Here is a 19,310-nt window from a genome sequence, read left to right as displayed (position 1 = left end):
AAGAAAAAGATAATGCCCGGACCACAGAGCTAGTATGGGAAAGAGTACAAAATCGTATATACTGATCTGCTGCCGACCCCCTATATCTAATTAGCACATTAATTCTCCAACTCACGAGCTTGGATAGTTGCATGCACCAACGGCGTTGATGTTCATATTCAAGTTGGTAAGAGTTTTGAATGAACATCTCCAACCCCAAGAGCCGTATTTGACATATTTAACCCTGAATATTCCTTTAAAGTACTGTCAATGAAGCAGTGATCAATATTGCTTGCACTTACAATAGTTGGATTTATTTGACTTGTAAAATATTGTATTATATTATATATATACATGAACCGACTTACCCTTTTGCTCTATATAAACTGGCACCATAACTCTTCTCTTCTCCACAACACATCCCATTTTTCTTTAGCAATAAAGTTTGGGAGAGAGAGAGAGAGAGAGAGAGAGAGAGAGAGAGAGAGAGAGAGAGAGAGAGAGAGAAGTATGGGTTCTATTGCATTGACAGAGAAGCCACATGCAGTATGCATACCATGCCCAGCTCAAGGCCACATAAACCCAATGCTCAAAGTGGCCAAACTCCTCCACCACAAAGGCTTCCATATAACCTTTGTGAACACAGAGTACAACCACAAACGTCTGCTCAAATCCAGAGGCCCCAACTCTCTTGATGGCCTTCCCACTTTTAAATTCGAGGCCATTCCCGATGGCCTCCCTCCAACTGATGATGCCAATGCCACCCAAGACGTACCTTCTCTCTGTGATTCCACAAGCAGAACATGCTTGGCACCCTTCAGAGACCTTCTTTCCAACCTCAATTCTTCGCCGAATTCGCCTCCTGTGAGTTGCATAGTCTCTGATGGTGCCATGAGCTTCACTCTTGATGCAGCAAAAGAATTGGGTGTTCCAGAAGTTCTTTTCTGGACTACTAGTGCTTGTGGCTTCATGGCCTACGTTCAGTTCCACCTTCTCATTCAAAAGGGTCTCACTCCTCTCAAAGGTATTAAACAATAATAATATTCAAGCCTAGACAAACTCAACTACTTGTTTGATTCTCTGTTTTTTGTTAATAAAGTGCATATTGTTTGGAATATATATGAGGAAATGACTTCAAAGTACTTCCGAGAGGTCATTTGGGAAGTCAAAGATTTACTTAATTTGTTATTAATTAATATCTTTATTGATTTGTTTACTACTTTTGTATATGAATTACTATTTTAACATTTTGCATTAGAATGTTTCATTCACTAACAGTACAATTTTATTTTCATTGATTTTGCAGATGAGAGTTACTTGACAAACGGATATTTGGACACTGTCATAGATTGGATACCAGGCATGGGAGGTATTCGTTTGAAGGACATCCCCAGCTTCATTAGAACCACAGACCCAGATGACCAAATGCTTGCTTTTGTTGTGTCCGAGACCAAACGAGCTCAAAGAGCTTCTGCTATCATTTTGAACACCTTCTATGACTTGGAACATGAAGTTTTAGATGGTCTTTCACATTTGCTACCACCCATTTACTCCATTGGACCCCTACATGTACAAGTTAATCAGATCCCAGCAGATAGCGATTTGCACTCGATTGGGTCAAACCTATGGACAGAGGAACTAGAGTGTCTTGAATGGCTTGACTCTAAAGAACCCAATTCAGTGGTTTATGTCAACTTTGGAAGCATCGCAGTGATGACATCCGAGCAGCTGATTGAGTTTGCTTGGGGACTTGCTCACAGCAACCAGACCTTTTTGTGGGTCATTAGGCCTGACCTTGTTGCAGGGGATTCAGCTGTGGTTCCACCAGAGTTTGTGGAAGAAACCAAGGATAGGTGTCTAATTGCAAGTTGGTGCCCTCAAGAACAAGTCCTGAGCCACCCTTCTATTGGAGGGTTCTTGACCCACAGTGGATGGAACTCTACCCTTGAAAGTGTTTGTGGTGGAGTGCCTATGATTTGTTGGCCATTCTTTGCTGAGCAGCAGACCAATTGCAGGTACAGTTGCAAAGAGTGGGGTATAGGCATGGAGATAGCGGGTGATGTCAAAAGGGATTATGTAGAGGGGCTTGTGAGAAAGTTGATGGAGGGAGAGGAGGGCAAGGAGATGAGGAAGAAAGCCATTGAATGGAAGAAGTTGGCAAAGGAGGCAGTGGCTGCTCCTAATGGGTTGTCTTTCTTGGGTTTGAACAAAATGGTTGACCAGGTGCTTCTGTCCCTGAGAAATTAGATTTTGATTAATTATTGTATTAAGGGTGTAATTGATCCCCATCTATGTATCAAACCAATGTACCATGCGGCTGGAGATGATATGAAAATCTCAAGTATTTAACCTTTTAGACCTTTTTATTTTTGGACATGGTATGAAGATTTGAAGTAGATTCATTTACAAAAGCCCCATGTGTTGGTACCACACCTAAAAATCCCTAAAATGGACATGTGTCTATTACTCCCCGAAAATCCCGGCCGGACAAATCATTTCAATAATTCAATCATCCCGGCCAAGTTAGAACTTCTCCAGAAATTCCGGCCGAAATGATTCAAAGAAAACAAAAGAAATTTCTGATGACAAGAACGCAAGGATAGACGTTTGATACTCCTTTGTTATTTGTTACTATTTTATTTAACTTTTCTTTTCAAATTAGTTATCCAACAAGTTTGAGGAATCATTGTTTGCTTTGGGTTATCAAATATCTCAATAGTTCAATGAATGCCATTTGTTGCTTAAATATTAGCTCACTCGTTTCAAGTTAATATGTCTTGTTTGAACCAAGGTTTTCCTTTTAGCTATAATAAGCTTCTCTGAAAATAGTCCTTGATTATTTAGTTTTAAATCCACCGTTTCCTTTTACTTAGGGCGTTTCTCGAAAAATGACATAACTATGGTAAGATTCTTGGCTTAGTAAGTGATCAAGATCACTTACTTGTTGCTAGTTTCATTTGTGTTCATATTGCGTCCACTTTTTGTCCCAAAAGTTGCTTATTTCCTTTCTCAAGTTAGACTAGTTTATCATTCGCCGTTTAAAAATTTACACAGACTAGTGAAGTCCTAAGAAATAATTTAGGCGCATAAAGAATCCAGGCTGGGTTCATTTGAATCCTGGCCGGACAATCGGTCAAGAGGAAGTCAAATCCGGACCAAAAGGCCGTTTCTCTATAATTCCCAGCTAGAAACATATACGGCCAGTGGCACGCCCATAAGCTAAAAGAATCTTTTGAGAGGCATAATCAGTCTTGGCCCTCCCACGTGGCCAGACAAAATTTTGTGTCCAAACACCATGTTCTCTATTTAAGGTTTGAAGGACACTGAAACAGAGGAGATTTAGAAAAATAAATAAATAGAGTATGGTTTTTAAACTATTATTAGATGCAATAGAGGAAGATGTTGTATGTTTCAAGTTCGAATCTCTCTTCTTAAATGAAAAACAATGTAGTAAAGAATGGTTTCTAATCCAAAAACTTTTGTTTGAAAGTAACTATTATATGTATGGTCAATTAGTATATATTATCTCAATTTATAAAACAAAACTTATTGGCTTCAAGAAAAAAAAAAAAAAAAGGACAGTCCTTAGGGTCACCCCACCCCCTAAAATCGCAATTTCGGTAATGCCAGCGCATGATCGAAACCACTTTTTAGATCACTTATTATATATTATCTCTGCAAAAAATAACCTCAATCGAAAATCGTTTTATTATATAACTGTTGTTGATTAAATGGAAAAAATTAACAGTTTGTTCAAAAAATCACTCTTTAATTGTAACTCATCCATTTTTCTATTTAATTGACAACAGTTATATAGTCAAACGATTTCCGATTGATTTAATTTTTTTTTCAGAAATAATCTTTAATAGGTTATCTAAAAAGTAAACGGTTTCGATCATGCACTGACATTGCCGAAATCAGAATTTGGGAAGGTGGGGTGACCCAACTCCCAAGTACTGTCAAAAAAAAAAAACTTATTTTAAGACTTTTGGTTCGTTCCATAGAAAGATATAAACTACCTAACATCATCTTTTATAAACCTAGATCTATATGGTACTCATTTTTTCATCCACATCCATAACTCTCTTCCTCTTCCATTTTCTTATTCATATCCAATTACCCAAAGCCCCTGATCTGTTATTACCCGGGTACCTGGCCTACTCTCATATCGTGGTCATTGCAGTAACATGTTAAATCTACTCCTGGAGCTTTTCTCGTATAAGCATACGTATACGTAAGCATATAAGGTTTGAATAATTGGATTGCAAGGTTTTGAATTAAAGAAAATAATTGTTTCGCAATCTAATAACTCAAACCTTACCTAATTACATATATGCTTATATAATTCATTCTTATAAGAGAAAATATGCTCACCCCCATTATCCAAGTTTGTTCTTCTTTACGGTTTGTTATTGTGGTTCACTCCAGCTTGGGTGTCATTCTCCTATGATATATGTTGGTGGTTTTGACATGTGGTTTTGGGGCTCTTGGCTTTGGTGATTTTTCAATTATAAAATTATATAACCTTCTACATAAATCACATAATCTAACTTAATTTGATAATTATAATGGTTAACAGTTGATGTGTATTTCTCATATGATATAATTATACAGGAAATCGTTTAAGAGCTCACTTTGTATATTGATTTTTTTGAGATGTCTTAATAGTGTTTTTTATATTTTTTTTTATTATGGACAGTGGGGGGATTCAAATTCAAGACCTCTCAACGTTGAGGAGAGAAATACCACTAAATTAACTGCTATTTAGTAACAATATTTTTTAGTTTATGATATAAAATTGTCATTTAAGGATAATAGGTTTTTTTAGAAAAAAAAATGAATTTTAGTAAAAATTAAGATAAAAATATACATATTTATTGATTAAATAGAATCTTTAAACCACGCAGGACCATCCTCTAAAATAAAGGGCCAGTTTGGTATTGTTGTGAGAAAAAACAGTTGTGAAGTAAAGTCAGCTGTAAAGTAAAGCAGTTGAGTGTTTGGTAAACTATGTTTTAAAAAATGCTATGAGTGTAAAAAACAATATCAAAGTGTTTGGTAATTGTTAATATAAAAATGCTGTAACTGTGTATAATTACTAAATGGACATGATGCTGAAAGTGCATTTCACTTATTTGTTTGGTAAAAATAAAATGTTTTTTTACTTGTTTTTGAAATTTTTGACTACAACTTTTTATTAGCATTAATTTTTTTAAGAACAACATTATTAAATAAGTATGCCTATTATTTTTTTAGGTATATTCAAGGTGTTAAATTTCGATTTTTAGGGGTATGGAAATTTTAACACTATATTACAAATATTTCAAAAAATTTCGCCGAAATTTCGGCGAAATTTTCGACTGAGAGGAGGCAGCGACCAGTGGAAGAGACGGGAGAAAAATGAGAGCCGGCCTTGTCGCCTGTCGTCGCCGGGGAGAGGAGATCGGCGCGGAGAGAAGAGAGGGAGGAGAGAGAAGAGATTAGATGAGTTAGAGGGAGAGAGAAAGAAAAGGTAACTGAAATAATGGAAATGGAGAGAAAAGATGGCCACTGGAAGAAGACTTATGGCGAGAATGGCCACTGGAGGAAGACTTACAGGGAGAATAGCCACTGGATGAAGGCTTATAGGGAGAAAAGGAAGGAAATAGGAAAGGAAAAGGAAGAGGAAGGAAAAAAAGAAAGGAAAAAGAAAAAAGAAAAAAGTGGGGAGTCTGGAGTCTTCTTACGGGGAGAAAAGGAAGGACTCATTGCAAATTCCAATAAACTAGAAAACCAACGCAAAGCCAATGTGTCAACACCTTAGGAACTTGCAGAGATGTAGGCTTGTAGCAGAGTACACTAATCACAATCAAAAACCATCATTGCTTTTTAAATATATATTTAAATAAATAAAACCCACAAAGTTATTTTTAAGTACAAATTAACAATCAAATATACATAGTTTTTTTTTTTGCCAATCAAATATACATACTTACATACATAAATTTTTTTCACCATGTGCTTCAGTGCTTGTACAAATTACACCTGAGCTACACCGAAAGAGATGGGAAAAGAAGGAAAGAAAGAAAAAAGAAAGGAAAAGAAGAAAAAAAAGAAAAAAGAAAGGAAAAGAAAAAAAGAAAAGAAAAGAAAAGAAAAGAAAAAAGAAAATAAAAAGAAAAAAGAAAATAAAAGAAAAGGAAAGAAAAAAAAAAAAAGATTTAGGATTGATTGGGGTTTAGGGCCTTTGGGCAATTGGAAAGAAAAAAAAATGTTTGGAGTTTCGTTTGGCCGTTTTGGGGTTTTGTTTAGTTGTTTTTAAATCTAATATATTTTTATATAAAAAAATAATTTAAAATATCTTAAAAGGCCTAAACTCTAATATTATATATTATATTCTAAATAATATAGAGTATACATTATAAAATATATAGGGTTTAGTGTATAAATTATAGAGTATAAAATTAGGGTATATAGAGTTTAATATTAGGATTTAGTGTATAGATTATAAAGTATAAAGAATATACTAATTTCATTTATTCATTATACTAATTTTATTTAACAGTATTTGCCTCCAGCGCGCATTATATTCATCACATATCACATGAAACCTACCATATAATTTGGTTTTTTTCAATGTAGTAGATAATATGTTAAATAAACATATTGTGAAGTTTCATTCAAAATTTCCGTATTTTGATAATAATTTCCATCGTTTCCGTCGAATTTTTGTCGAAATTTAAAAATCTTCGAAATTTCCGTCGAAATTTCCATCGAAATTTCCTCGAAACCCGAAATTTTATTCCTTGGGTATATTATAATTTTAATCGTATAAATAAAATATCATAATTAATTATCACAATATAAAATATAACTAATAATGAACATATTTTTTAATTTAAAATAAACAAATAAAAATTATAGAAATCAATGAGGGTATTATGGGTAAAATAAAATATTCATTGTTGTTGTGAGTCACTGCAGTTTTCTAAAGCACCTAGAAACCTACTTTCTGTTTTTGTTGTGAGAAGTTGAGAATTGTGGGGAAAAACAGTTTTTTATTTTTTTACCAAACACCAAAACTGCTGTAGATTGAGAATTGTCATCCACAGCAGCTTTTGGGTCCTCCACCGCAATCCCAAACGGGGCCAAAAACATATTCCATTCCTCCAACACAAAATTGAAAAACTAATTCTTAAATTCTAAAGGAATTGACAAACTTAACAAGTAGAGTGGAGTGAATGGTGAATCCAAGACCAACCACTCAAGTGAATCAACGTTGGAAACGGAAGTCCAGTCCCTGAACTACGAGACTCATGTTATATAATAAATTACGATTTATTCAGTAATCAATATTATCATGGTGAGCACAAATGTGATCAGTGCACATGTCATCTATTATTGTGTGCACTTTCATGAATACGTATCTTGCAAAACTACAAATGGGAAGTAGGGGTGGGCATCAACCCGTCCAACCCTCGACTCCAACCGCACCGCCGGCCGTTTAGCCTCAAGCTGACCCACCCCGATAGAGGCGGCTTGGGTGGCGGGTTCCGTCCTCTACTGCCCGCCGAAGCCGAGCCGAGCCGCGAGAGAGAGTGACAGGCGAGAGAGATAAAGCTGCAGATGAAAGAGAGAGAGAGTTGCAGGAGAGAGTGAGACTTGCAGGAGGTTTGAACTTGGGAAACTTGTTTAGGACTAGGATCTATCTAATGATGTTTCATTGGTGTAGTATGCAGCATGTTTGACATGAAGTTCATTTGATGAGGCACGTATATATACTTCAAACCATAGAAGCATGTGTGGTTAGTTGGTGCTTTACGCAGTCTTGAAGTACCTAATTTGGATCCTTTCTTCCTTCTTCTCTCCTATCCTCAGTTTCTCCTTCTCCTTCTCCTTCTCGGCCGAGTCGTTTCCGATTGCTTCCGACCCGTCCCCGACAAAGAGCCGAGCCAACTCTCACCGACCCGTATAGTCAGAGATGGGTTGGGCTCCAAGCCGACCCACCCGCCCAATGCCCAGGCCTAATGGGAAGGAGGCGTAAGAAGCTCAAGAATAAGTCAACTTCAAACTCAAATGGGCTTGTTTTGCCCAAAAAAAAGAAGAGAAAAGAACCAATGTCTATTGATTTGTGCTATAAAGCTTGAGAAAAACTTGTCTGTCTCCGTTATAGGGGACGTGGCATCACAAAAACTACAAATGAGAATGAGGCGTAGGAAGCTCAAGAATAAGTCAACTTCGAACTCAAATGGGCTTGTTTTGCCCATAAAAGAAAAGAAAAGAACTAATGTCTATTGAGTTGTGCTATAAAGCTTGAGAAAAACTTGTCTCTCTCCGTTATAGGGGATGTGGCATCACAAAAACTACAAATGGGAAGGAGGCGTAGGAAGCTCAAGAATTAGTCAACTTCAAACTCAAATAGGCTTGTTTTGCCCAAAAAAAAGAAAGAAACCAAGAACCAATGTCTATTGATTTGTGCTATAAAGCTTCTTGAGAAAAACTTGTTTGTTTCCGTTATAAAGAACGTCGCATCACAAGAAAATAAGAAAGAGAGGAAAAGAGAGAAAATTCTCTCTCTCTCTCTCTCTCTCTCTCTCTCTCTCTCTCTCTCTCTCTCTCTCCTCTTTTCCTCTTTTGCATGTGATGCATCACATTTCGTATAATGGGGACAACCAAGTTTCTCTCATAAAGCTTTACATAGCTGATAAATTGACCTTGGCTAAAAAAAAATAGCTGATAAATTAACGGCAGTATTTGCGGTGCCGCATTTGAAGTGGCTTGTTTACATTAACAATAATATTAGAAACTAACTTTTTTTTTTCTTCTACTTAATGATACAAGTAGTCAATTTTGATCTACTTTGCCTCTATCATCTCTCCTCATAGCACACCAGCTGTTTGTCAACTGGCAGAAATCATCATTATTGGGCGTTTTTTCTTTGGGCAATTATTTTTTATAACCAAATGAATCAACACGTTATGTAGATTTTTTTGTCTGCTATAGGGCCGGCTAAGACATATCGGTCGAAGAGCCCCAAATTGTTTTTTCTCCTAAAAGGGAAATACTTGGTCCTCATATGTCCTCAGTTTTGACGTGAACAAATCAAAAGCTGCCAGAATTGCCCATAATAGGTTAAAGGAATTAAATTTTGAATTTTAAGAATTAAAAAATATAAAAATTTTGATTCATTAATTATAAAAAATAAATTTTGAAAACCAAATTTTAGTCCACTAACTACAAAATTATATGGATAATATTTCAAAATCTCAAAAAAAAGAAATTTTTGAAATGTAATTACAAGGTTTTTTTTTTTTAATGCCATGAAATTTAATTACAAGGTTATAACTTATGACTTATGAGCAGTGAGTTAAATTTCGAAATTTTCGGCGAAATTTCGCCGAAAATTTCGTTATTTAGGGGTATGGAAATTTTAACACTAGTTTATGAATTTTTCGCTAATATTTCGCCGAAATTATCGAATTTTTTGAAATTTCGCCGAAATTTGACGAAATTTCGCTCCGATCAACAAAACCCAGCCATTTTGCTCTGTCTTCTCCTTGGCAATTACAAACTCAGCACCGGCATGATTGGTGAGGGAAGAGAGAGAACAGAGAGAACAGAGAGAAAAGAAAATCAGATCGGTGAGGGAGAAAATCAGATCGGCGCTGGAGAAGGAGGACCGAAGGAGAGAGAAGACAAATAGATATCAATGATATATTGATATGCCATATGCAGATATGCTGAGTCGCTGCTAGCAGTGGCGGCTGAGACTTGGGAGAGATAGAAATGAAAGGGAAGAAGTGGAAGCCAGGAAGGAAAGAAGAAAAAAAGAAGAGGAAAGAAAAGGAAAGAAAAAGAAAAAAAAAGGCAAGGGAAGAAGGAAGGTCTGTAGGTCATGCACTCACGCCCCACGAGAAGAAGTGGAAGCCAGGAAGGAAAGAAGAAAAAAAGAAAAAAAGAAAAAGAAAGAAAAGGAAAGAAAAAGAAGAAAAATAAAAAAAAGAAAAGAAAAAGAAAAAAAAGAAAAGAAAAAAGAAAAAGAAAAAAAAAAAAAGGTTTAGGGTTGATTAAGGTTTGAGGTTTTTGGGTAATTGGAAAGAAAAAAAAGAGTTTGAGGTTTCGTTTGATTCTTTTGAGATTTCGTTTAGCTATTTTTAAACCATAAATTATAATACATTTTTATATAAAAAATAATTAAAAATACTCTAAAGGGCATAAATTTTAATATCTTATACAATATCTTAAAGAATATAGAGTATATAGGGTTTAATGTAATATTAAGGCATATAAAGTATAAGGTTTAGTGTATAGATTATAGAGTATAAAAAATATAGTAATTTTATTTATTCATTATATTAATTTTATTTAACAGTATTTACCTCCAGCGCGCATTATATTCATCACATATTACATGAAATCTATCATATAATTTGGTTTTTTCAATATTTTTTATCAATGTAGTAGATAATATGTTAAATAAACATATGGTAAAATTTTATTCAAAATTTCCGTATTTTGATAATAATTTTCATCGTTTCCGTCTAATTTTTGTCGAAATTTAAAAATCTTCGAAATTTCCGTGGAAATTTTCATTAAAATTTTCTCGAAATTTGAAATTTTATTCCTTGCTTATGAGCAATGAAGGCAGCTAATGGCAGATGGCGCAGATCTGTCATGGCATAGGAAAGAAGAGAAAAGACAGAAAGGGAACAGAAAGGGGGTGTTTGGTTTCAGAATGGTTTTTCCCTTTAGACACATGGCAATCTCTCATTTGTCCACGTCAAAACTGAGGACACACTACAAGAAAAGTAACTTTTTGCAACATTAAATTTACAACATTTAATACATAAATGCTGTTAATCATAAATATTTATAACATTTACTTGATAAAATGTTGCATAAGATGTTAAGTTTGTCTAATTTAAACAAAACACCTGATATTGTTTATTTGCAACGTTACCTTTACGCCTTAAAATCCCTAACCTTTACCACGCAAGAGAAATGTTGTTAACTCCAGATTTTTTTATGAGTTTTCATTCTTCCGCCAATTTCATTCTTCGCGCGCAAAAATTTCATCATTATAATGGGTTATCATCTCTCAAATCATGATCGTACAAAAGTGACTTAGAATTCAACCCTAAACCTTAGAGGTATGAGGTTCTTCAAAAATACCCAAAATCCAGTGGTGCTTTCTGTTTCTCTTACCCAGTGATCTTGGTACGACGTCAGTGGCATGTGTTAAGAAGTAAAAAATCTGTACGTTTCTCTTCTTCTTCTTACTTTTCATTTTTTGTTTCTTTGTTTGGAAATAGCTCACACTAGTCGATCCAGTTGTTTCAGTAGCTCACACTGTTCCAGTGGTTAGAGCTTTGGACAATCGCGCTTGAGTAGTGGGTACTATGGATCAGACGAAATTGGATGTGGGTATCATCATTCATGATAGTAATTTTTATGGGTGTGGGTATCATCATTCATGATAGCAATTTTATTTTTTTTCCTTTTTATTGCTCCCTCTTTTGTTTCTTTCTTTTTTCTGTTGATGAATCCCTCACACACTCTGTTTGTATGTCTCTGTATCATAGAACCAAAAAAGATTTAATTGGAAATTTGGTGAGAACCAAATCTATGGGAACTTGAAATTCATACGAATTTTTGTATTGTACCTGAGTTTTAGAAGATATTCAAGGATGTGTAAGGCTTTTGATTTGCAGTCTAACATTAAAGGAGATGGAGTCTAATGTATTCATGGCGATTCTTTTCAAGGAGATGGATTATAATGATGCTATAATCCAATATTATCATGAAAAAATTAGACTCATTATATTGATTGCAAAGTGTTTCTGTGATAAGCAGGAAAAAATTTCCTTTCCTCCCATTTGCCAGCGTTTGCCTGAGAACAGGGCAAATAAATGCAATAATGTTTACCTTTTGTGTACTGTACCATCTCTTTTTCTTTTTTCTTTTTTTCCTGTTTTTTTTTTCAATAAAATCTCTTGTAAAGAAAAGAATAAATAGATAAATTAATTAAAACACATGCTTATCATTTGAAGATCGTCTAGGCTAGACACTTACACCTTGTTGGTCTGTGTCACTGCTTGTGAAACTTGTAAAATTTTAACCGTTTATTGCTTTTGGTGAAACTATGTTGCTCAACACTATCTCATCTTATCTGCAATAAATATTTGATATGCACATAATAATGCTAGTGTTTGTATTTTCAGAGTCGAGGCTGTGCACTCTTGGGCATACATGATACACCAACATTAGAGGCAAGGAAAAACTATTTCTTGACCAAGGATGGCAGGTAGATTTTATAAGATACTATTTTTCAGCAATAAACTATTACCTCCTGGATTCATTGCCTTAGATGTATATGATGATACACCATAAACTTTTCTTTTGGGTATGGCTACATCACACAATTTACAACAGTGAATTACTCTTTTAAATGAATTATGCAATTAATCTAGCCTCGATTGAAGCCTGGGAGGAATGAAATTAGATGTGTACAAATAAAAATGTGACATTTTTAATGTTCTCTTGAGATATTTTTCCCTGAAGGCATTCAAGTTTTTACTATTCTATCTGTGGTGGCTTGTGGGTTATAGCAATTTTCTTGTGATTGGAGTGTTATTACTATTCTATCTCATGCACCTTCATTACTAATCATAGAGTGACTTTTGATAGACCCTCGTAAATCTTGTATCACAATGTTTGTTATTCATAGAGTAATCTATATATACTGATTAAAACCATAACAAATAATTTTTTGTACTTGTGGCTGTTTTATCAAATTGACTATATATGTTTATAAAGAGGCTACTTTTGTCTTGATCAAGCATTCTCTTGTACTTTTTTTATTAAACATGTGTGAATATTGAATGTATACTTGTCTGCATCAAATAGATTTTGGTTGCTGTCTTTTTTATGTGATATCTTAGAAATAAGTCAATTGGGAATTGCCTTTCTGTTACAGGTTTTTGAAGGAAAAAAACAGAGGGCACAAAATCAGCTAATAAAACTCATTATTGCTAATTCCATTCTCAGGTAACATTTGAAAGCCCTTAATTGAATTGTTGAATATAACAATGGCATTGCAACATTATACTCACTATTTTATTTAAACTAGACTTGCTTCTTTATAATTGCTTCAACCACAAAATTGCATATTAGCAACCCAATAGTTAGAAAGTATAAATTGCATATTCTCTCATCCTTTTCTTCATTAGTACATGGATATCTATGTTAAGCTAACTGGTACATGGTATAATATGATCCAATATATTCAAATCAGGATATATGTGCACACGTGAGAGCAGGCTTTATATATGATGGACAAGACATGGGTGTATCTTGAAAGGTCTTTCCAATTACTTTGTTATAGAAAATACTAAAACATAGTATAGTCAATTTTAAACAATAATAATGATTAGTTTTATGTGTAGACGTTCTAAAGAATACCAAGATGCAGCTAGAAACTTTGTCAATATGGCTCAGACAAGCGCAGGGAATTTTGGTAATATCATATGCCCTTGCACTAAATGTCGAAACCTTCGCTCTCACCATGCTGATGTTGTTTATGAACACTTGGTTATCAAAGGAATGGATCCTAGATATACTACATGGGTCCTTCATGGGGAAAGTCCACACATGAATGTAGAATGTGAAGATGTTGATATATCAGACACATATAGAATGTATAAAGATGTGTATGATCAAGATTTACGTCATGGAGAACCATTTGGTGAAAGAGCAGAGGAAGATTTCACGCAAAAGTTGGAAGATGCTGAGTCTCCCCTTTATACAGGATGTAAAAAGTACACTAGGCTGTCTGCAGTTGTACTTTTGTACAAGCTTAAAGCTGTACATGGTTTGTCTGATATTGGTTTTACAGAATATCTTCAGATATTTCGAGATATGCTGCCTGATGGAAACAGTCTTCCTGATTCGATTTACTCAACAAAAAGGTTATTGAAAGCATTTGATCTAGGGTATGAGAAGATAGATGCATGCTCCAACGATTGTTGTTTATTTTGGAAAGAAAAAAAAGATATGGAGACATGCCCAAAATGCAGCACTTCAAGATGGAAGTTAAACCAACGCACTAAAAAGGTTCAAAAGGGAGTTCCAGTGAAAATTTTACGCTACTTTCCTATAATACCAAGATTTAAGAGGATGTTCAAGTCAGTGGAAAAAGCACAGCAGTTAACTTGGCATTCTAATAATCAAAGTCAAGACGGAAAGATGCGTCATCCAGTTGATTCACCAGCATGGAATACAATTAATAGGAAATGGCCTGAATTTGGTTTGGAAGCACGCAATCTTAGACTTGGACTAGCAACTGATGGATTTAACCCTTTCGGTGACCTTAGTTCTAGATATAGTTGCTGGCCAGTGATACTAGTGATTTATAACCTTCCCCCAGGGTTAAGCATGTTGAAGGAAAACTTAATGTTGAGTCTATTAATTCCAGGTCCAAAACAGCCAGGGAATGATATAGATGTTTATTTAGAGCCCCTTATAGAGGACTTGAAGGAACTATGGAACAACGGGGTGGACATGTATGATTCATACAATAAGGCAATGTTCAAATTGAAAGCTATTTTAATGTGGACAATAAATGATTTTCCAGCATATGGAAACTTAGCTGGATGTACAACAAAAGGGAAAGCAGCTTGTCCTATATGTGGTCTTGGTACATGCTCAAAATATTTACTCCACAGTAAGAAGGTGGTGTATATGGATCACCGACGGTTTCTTGCAGCAACTCATCCTTTTCGAAAAAAGAAAAGTTGGTTTGATGGACATGAAGAAACTAAAAGAAGGCCTAAACCATTAACCAGTCAACAAGTCTTACAAGAAGTGAAAGATATTGTGAATGATTGGGGAAAGAAAACAAAGAAGAAAAGGAAGAGAGACCCAAAAGAGGTACAAATGTGGAAAAAAAAGTCAATTTTTTTTGACTTGCCATATTGGGAGGTATATGTTTAACACTATATTACTTGTTTAATATTTTAGACCATCAGTTTTTATTTTGGGTGTTAATTTAAACCATGATGCAATTATTTTCTTTTGATAATTTTGTAGGGATTACTCTTGCGTCATAACTTGGATGTTATGCATGTGGAAAAAAATGTTTGTGATAGCATTGTTAGCACATTGTTGAATATAAAAGGAAAATCAAAAGATGGGTTGAAATCTCGTAGAGATTTGCAAGTGATGAACATTAGGCATGCTTTGCATCCAGTAGAAAGAGGCAGCAGGATGTATTTGCCAGCAGCAATGCACATGCTTTCCAAGAATGAGAAAGAAACATTTCTTAAGAGGTTATATACTTTAAAGTTACCAGACGGATATGGATCCAATATTGGGAATTGCATCTCATTAGAGGAATGCAAAATAATGGGCCTTAAATCTCATGATCATCATGTTCTAATGCAGCAACTATTGTCAGTAGCAATAAGAGGCCTCTTACCAAATGGGACAAGGAATGCAATCTTCAGGCTGTCTGCATTTTTTAATGAATTGTGCCAGAGGGTGATTGATGGTAATAAATTAGAAGAAATGGAAACAGAAGTTGTAGAGACTTTGTGCATGTTTGAAAGGTTTTTTCCTCCTTCTTTTTTCGACATTATGATTCACTTGACGATTCACTTAGCACGGGAAGCTCAACGGTGTGGTCCAGTACAATATCGTTGGATGTACCCATTTGAAAGGTACTATCATTATTGAATTTTATTTTTATTTATAAAATTCACTTATCTCAAATCTAACTAACATAATTTTTATCCCATACACCATTTCTCTAGATATATGAAAGTATTGAAGGGGTATGTAAAAAATCGTGCACGACCCGAAGGGTGCATAGCTGAGCGTTATCTAGCTGAAGAATGTATGAGGTTTTGTAGTGGATACATGGAACAAGCAAGTATAATTGGTACTCGACATGATCGCAATGAAGATTGGGATGATGAAAGAATATTATTTGGAGGACATACATTCACTACTGGGGTACCAATTATTTTGGATGATGATATGAGAGAAATTGCTCATTGTTATGTGTTACGTAATAGTGCAGAAGTTGAGCCGTATTTTGAGTAAGTTAGATGACTATAACCCTTATTTTAGGAACAATTATCTTAAGTTTTTTTTTTTTTAATTTTGTTAATTTCTATTTGGTTTGATATATTAGAATGCACAAAGAGGAGTTGAAACAAGAAGATGCCAGACTTAGAAATCCAAAGTATGAAAGCCTATTAGAAAAGAGGCACACAGACCAATTTAGGGAATGGTTGTCAAATAAGGTGGTTGAGTATTTTTTTAATTTGCTGCCAATCTGCCTTTTGCATTTACATTTAGTTAGTGATCTCTAACTAAATTTTTACTTAAACAGATTAAGGTCCAAGAAGATGGGATCAGTGACACACTTTATTGGCTTGCATATGGACCTAGAAGTTATGCTATGTCTTATTCTGGATATATTATTAACAGACTCCGTTTTCGTACAAAGGATACTGAGAAGTCAACACAAAATAGCGGTGTATCCATTGAAGCTAACACTCTTTGTAGATCTAGTGCAAAAGATCCCAATCAAGTTATGGGAAACATCTCTTACTATGGGATTCTAAAGGATATCATTTTACTAGATTACCACAAATTTAGTGTTCCTGTGTTTAAGTGTGATTGGGCTAATATTTCAAATGGTGTCAAGGTAGAAGATGGTTTTATATTAGTTAACCTCCCTGATGGAAAATCAGCCTTTGAAAAAGATCCTTTTATTTTGGCACCACAAGCGAAGCAAGTCTTTTATTCTAGGGAAAGTGATACATCATCATGGTATGTTGTACTAAAAGCACCACCTAGAGGCATTCATGATGTAGAGATGTCCAATGAGAGTGATTTTTCTCCATACGCAACTCTAGATAAAGAAACAATTGAGTCTACTTATATTAGTGAAGATGTCCAGTATGTAAGGGAGGATCGTGATGGAATCTTAGTGTAACTTCTAATGTTAGTGTAATAACCTAGATTTTTATTAAAAAAATTATATTTAGGGTACTATTTCATCTATTGATTAAGCACTTTTTGTTGTTAATTATTGGTTGCTTTTGCTTTGAAATGTCATATTATCTTTTTCCCTATTGTTTTTCATTAATAAACTTCATCTATTGAGGTTCATTGGAAAAAAAAAAGGTATATCTCTATTTAAATTGGCATGTATGCAGGATCTTGTAATTGAAACCAGATTTTCAGAGATGTCCAAAACCAACCCAGAGGTAAACTCCACTGTACAGTTAATTTGCACATATTATCAGTATTGGAATTTTGATAATATAAAAGTCTCTAAATTTCATTATCTATGATTACACAGTCGTCTAAACAGGGGAACAAAAGAGCAAGGAAAGAACAAGATGCTAGTGTTGCAGCTCTTAGAAATAATACTGAAAATCGTGGAATTAGAATCCGTGATGATTCTGATAATTCAGCGCCTAATGTAGATGAGATACCTGATTCCTTTCCACTGAAAAAAAAGACCAGGGGCCCTGCAACGATTGATATTATCGGTCCTCCCAAAGATGGAAGACTTGTCAATGTTGAATTTAATCCTTTGGGTCAACCTGTGAAGAAAAGTTCTAATAAGCTATCTTCTTATATTGGTTGTTTGGCACGACAAGTGGTGCCCATAACATTAGATAATTGGCATGGTCTTGATGATGAAACAGAAGAACGACTTTGGATTTGTGTTAAGGTAAGTATTGTAACGCATACTGTTGCTTTTTACTATTATTAAGTTTATTACATTATAACTTTTTCATAAATCATTTTCTTTTATAATGTAGCAACAATTCAAGTTAGAGGAATGCCATAAAAAAATTGTTTTAATGTCAATGGGAAGGAGCTGGAGGACTCACAAATCTGTTCTAACACGAAAAATACGAGAATTAGCTGAAAGTGAGGATCTTTCCAGACATATTGGTGCATTCAAGGACTTGAAACCCAAAAGCACTACCGAAAAACATTGGGCGAAGTTTGTCAAAGAGAGACTGTCTGATACCTTCAAGGTTAGCATGTTCTTCTATATATAATAATGCAAATGTTGACATTTTTTATTAAGTAAAACAAAGATTGATGCCTTCTTAATTACATGTTTACTATTTTTTTTTATTTTAGGAAAAGAGTAAAAAGTTTCAAGACATGAAGGCAAACCAGACTCTCATTCACACCACAGGTCGGAAAGGCTTTGCTCGTTTAGAAGATGAAATGGTAAAACTTGTATTGTCTATCAATCTTTAGTTCTTCTAAAATTGAAATTAATGAGTTATCCACTAATTATTTCTATGTTTCTTAAGAGAGAAGAGAATGGATCAGTGTCTAGAGTTGATGTGTGGCTTCGTGGATATTCAAAGAAAACAGGAAAGCCAATTAGTGAGGCACTTGCTGATGCAACGGTAATATACATTAATTAATAGACCGAAAGGGGTTGGAATCCCTTATGGGAATGGTTTATTTCAATCTCTTAACAGTTATACATTGTCTATTCTTTTATTTAATGTTAGTTTGCTTTTTTTTTTTTAATTATAAAGTTTTTCGAATCTGCAATGTTCTTTATTTGTTTGGATATGAGGTGTTGATTTTTGCAACTTCTATCCACTCCATCTAAGTGTTGATTTGTTTGTCCCTTTTGAGTTAGCAATATAAATACAAGCAGTAAATTTGTTAATTTTTAGCCTTACACTATTAAGCAAAATATTTGCTTACATTCAGCAAAAAGTGAGTGAATATAACAAAAAACATGCAAGTGAAGCTGCTCAATCTCTCAAGGACGATGCTCTAACCCATGTATTTGGAGCTGAACGACCAGGGCGGGTTCGAGCACTCGGGTTTGGAGCGACATCAACAAGATTCACTTTACAAGCACATAATAGGTCCAATGTTGCATGTCTTGAGGGTAAGATTAAAGATCTTCAATCACAATTTGATGAGCTGAAAGCCTTGTTTATTAAACAAGGCAGCAGACAAAAGGTAATTTTATTTTTTTTCTTTATCTAAAAGCAATGAACTCTATTAATCTAATTATAGAAATACACTAGCATGAAAAATGTTAAATTCATGTACAACCAAGGCCCTTACATGTTTGCTGTGATGTGAGCTGTGGTTCAATTTTAATTGACACCAAATGATGAACAAAATATATGATTACTTCATGTTCAATTACCATATATATGACATTTTATTAATTTTTTTTAGGATCAAACTACTACAGAGGACACATTGGAGCATTCTGAAGATATTCTACAGGTGTTGTATGTGTGTGTGTGTGTCTATTTGGTGTGTAAAAGATTCCAATTGTC

The 19,310-nt window shown here is 34.5% G+C and overlaps 2 protein-coding genes across 2 annotated transcripts; both read left to right on the top strand.

Annotated features, from left to right (window-relative positions):
* The first annotated feature begins 443 nt into the window (after window positions 1-443).
* Window positions 444-2,335, top strand: LOC147279507 ((R)-mandelonitrile beta-glucosyltransferase-like). The gene is made up of 2 exons (XM_086249605.1): window positions 444-1,003; window positions 1,286-2,335. Exons 1-2 carry the CDS (start codon window positions 490-492, stop codon window positions 2,224-2,226), a joined length of 1,455 nt encoding a protein of 484 aa, XP_086105731.1. The 5' UTR covers window positions 444-489; the 3' UTR covers window positions 2,227-2,335.
* Window positions 2,336-13,446: 11,111 nt separating this feature from the next.
* On the top strand, window positions 13,447-19,107 carry LOC147279506 (uncharacterized). Its single transcript, XM_086252038.1, has 12 exons — window positions 13,447-14,937; window positions 15,046-15,674; window positions 15,768-16,055; window positions 16,151-16,262; window positions 16,352-16,927; window positions 17,184-17,234; window positions 17,330-17,707; window positions 17,799-18,020; window positions 18,130-18,222; window positions 18,309-18,407; window positions 18,724-18,981; window positions 19,039-19,107. Exons 1-12 carry the CDS (start codon window positions 13,447-13,449, stop codon window positions 19,105-19,107), a joined length of 4,266 nt encoding a protein of 1,421 aa, XP_086108164.1.
* Window positions 19,108-19,310: the final 203 nt, after the last annotated feature.

The sequence above is a fragment of the Dryas octopetala genome, chromosome 7, assembly GCF_963921425.1.
Source record: "Dryas octopetala chromosome 7, drDryOcto1.1, whole genome shotgun sequence".
Taxonomy (NCBI): domain Eukaryota; kingdom Viridiplantae; phylum Streptophyta; class Magnoliopsida; order Rosales; family Rosaceae; genus Dryas; species Dryas octopetala.
This window is presented reverse-complemented; position numbering and strand designations above follow the sequence as displayed.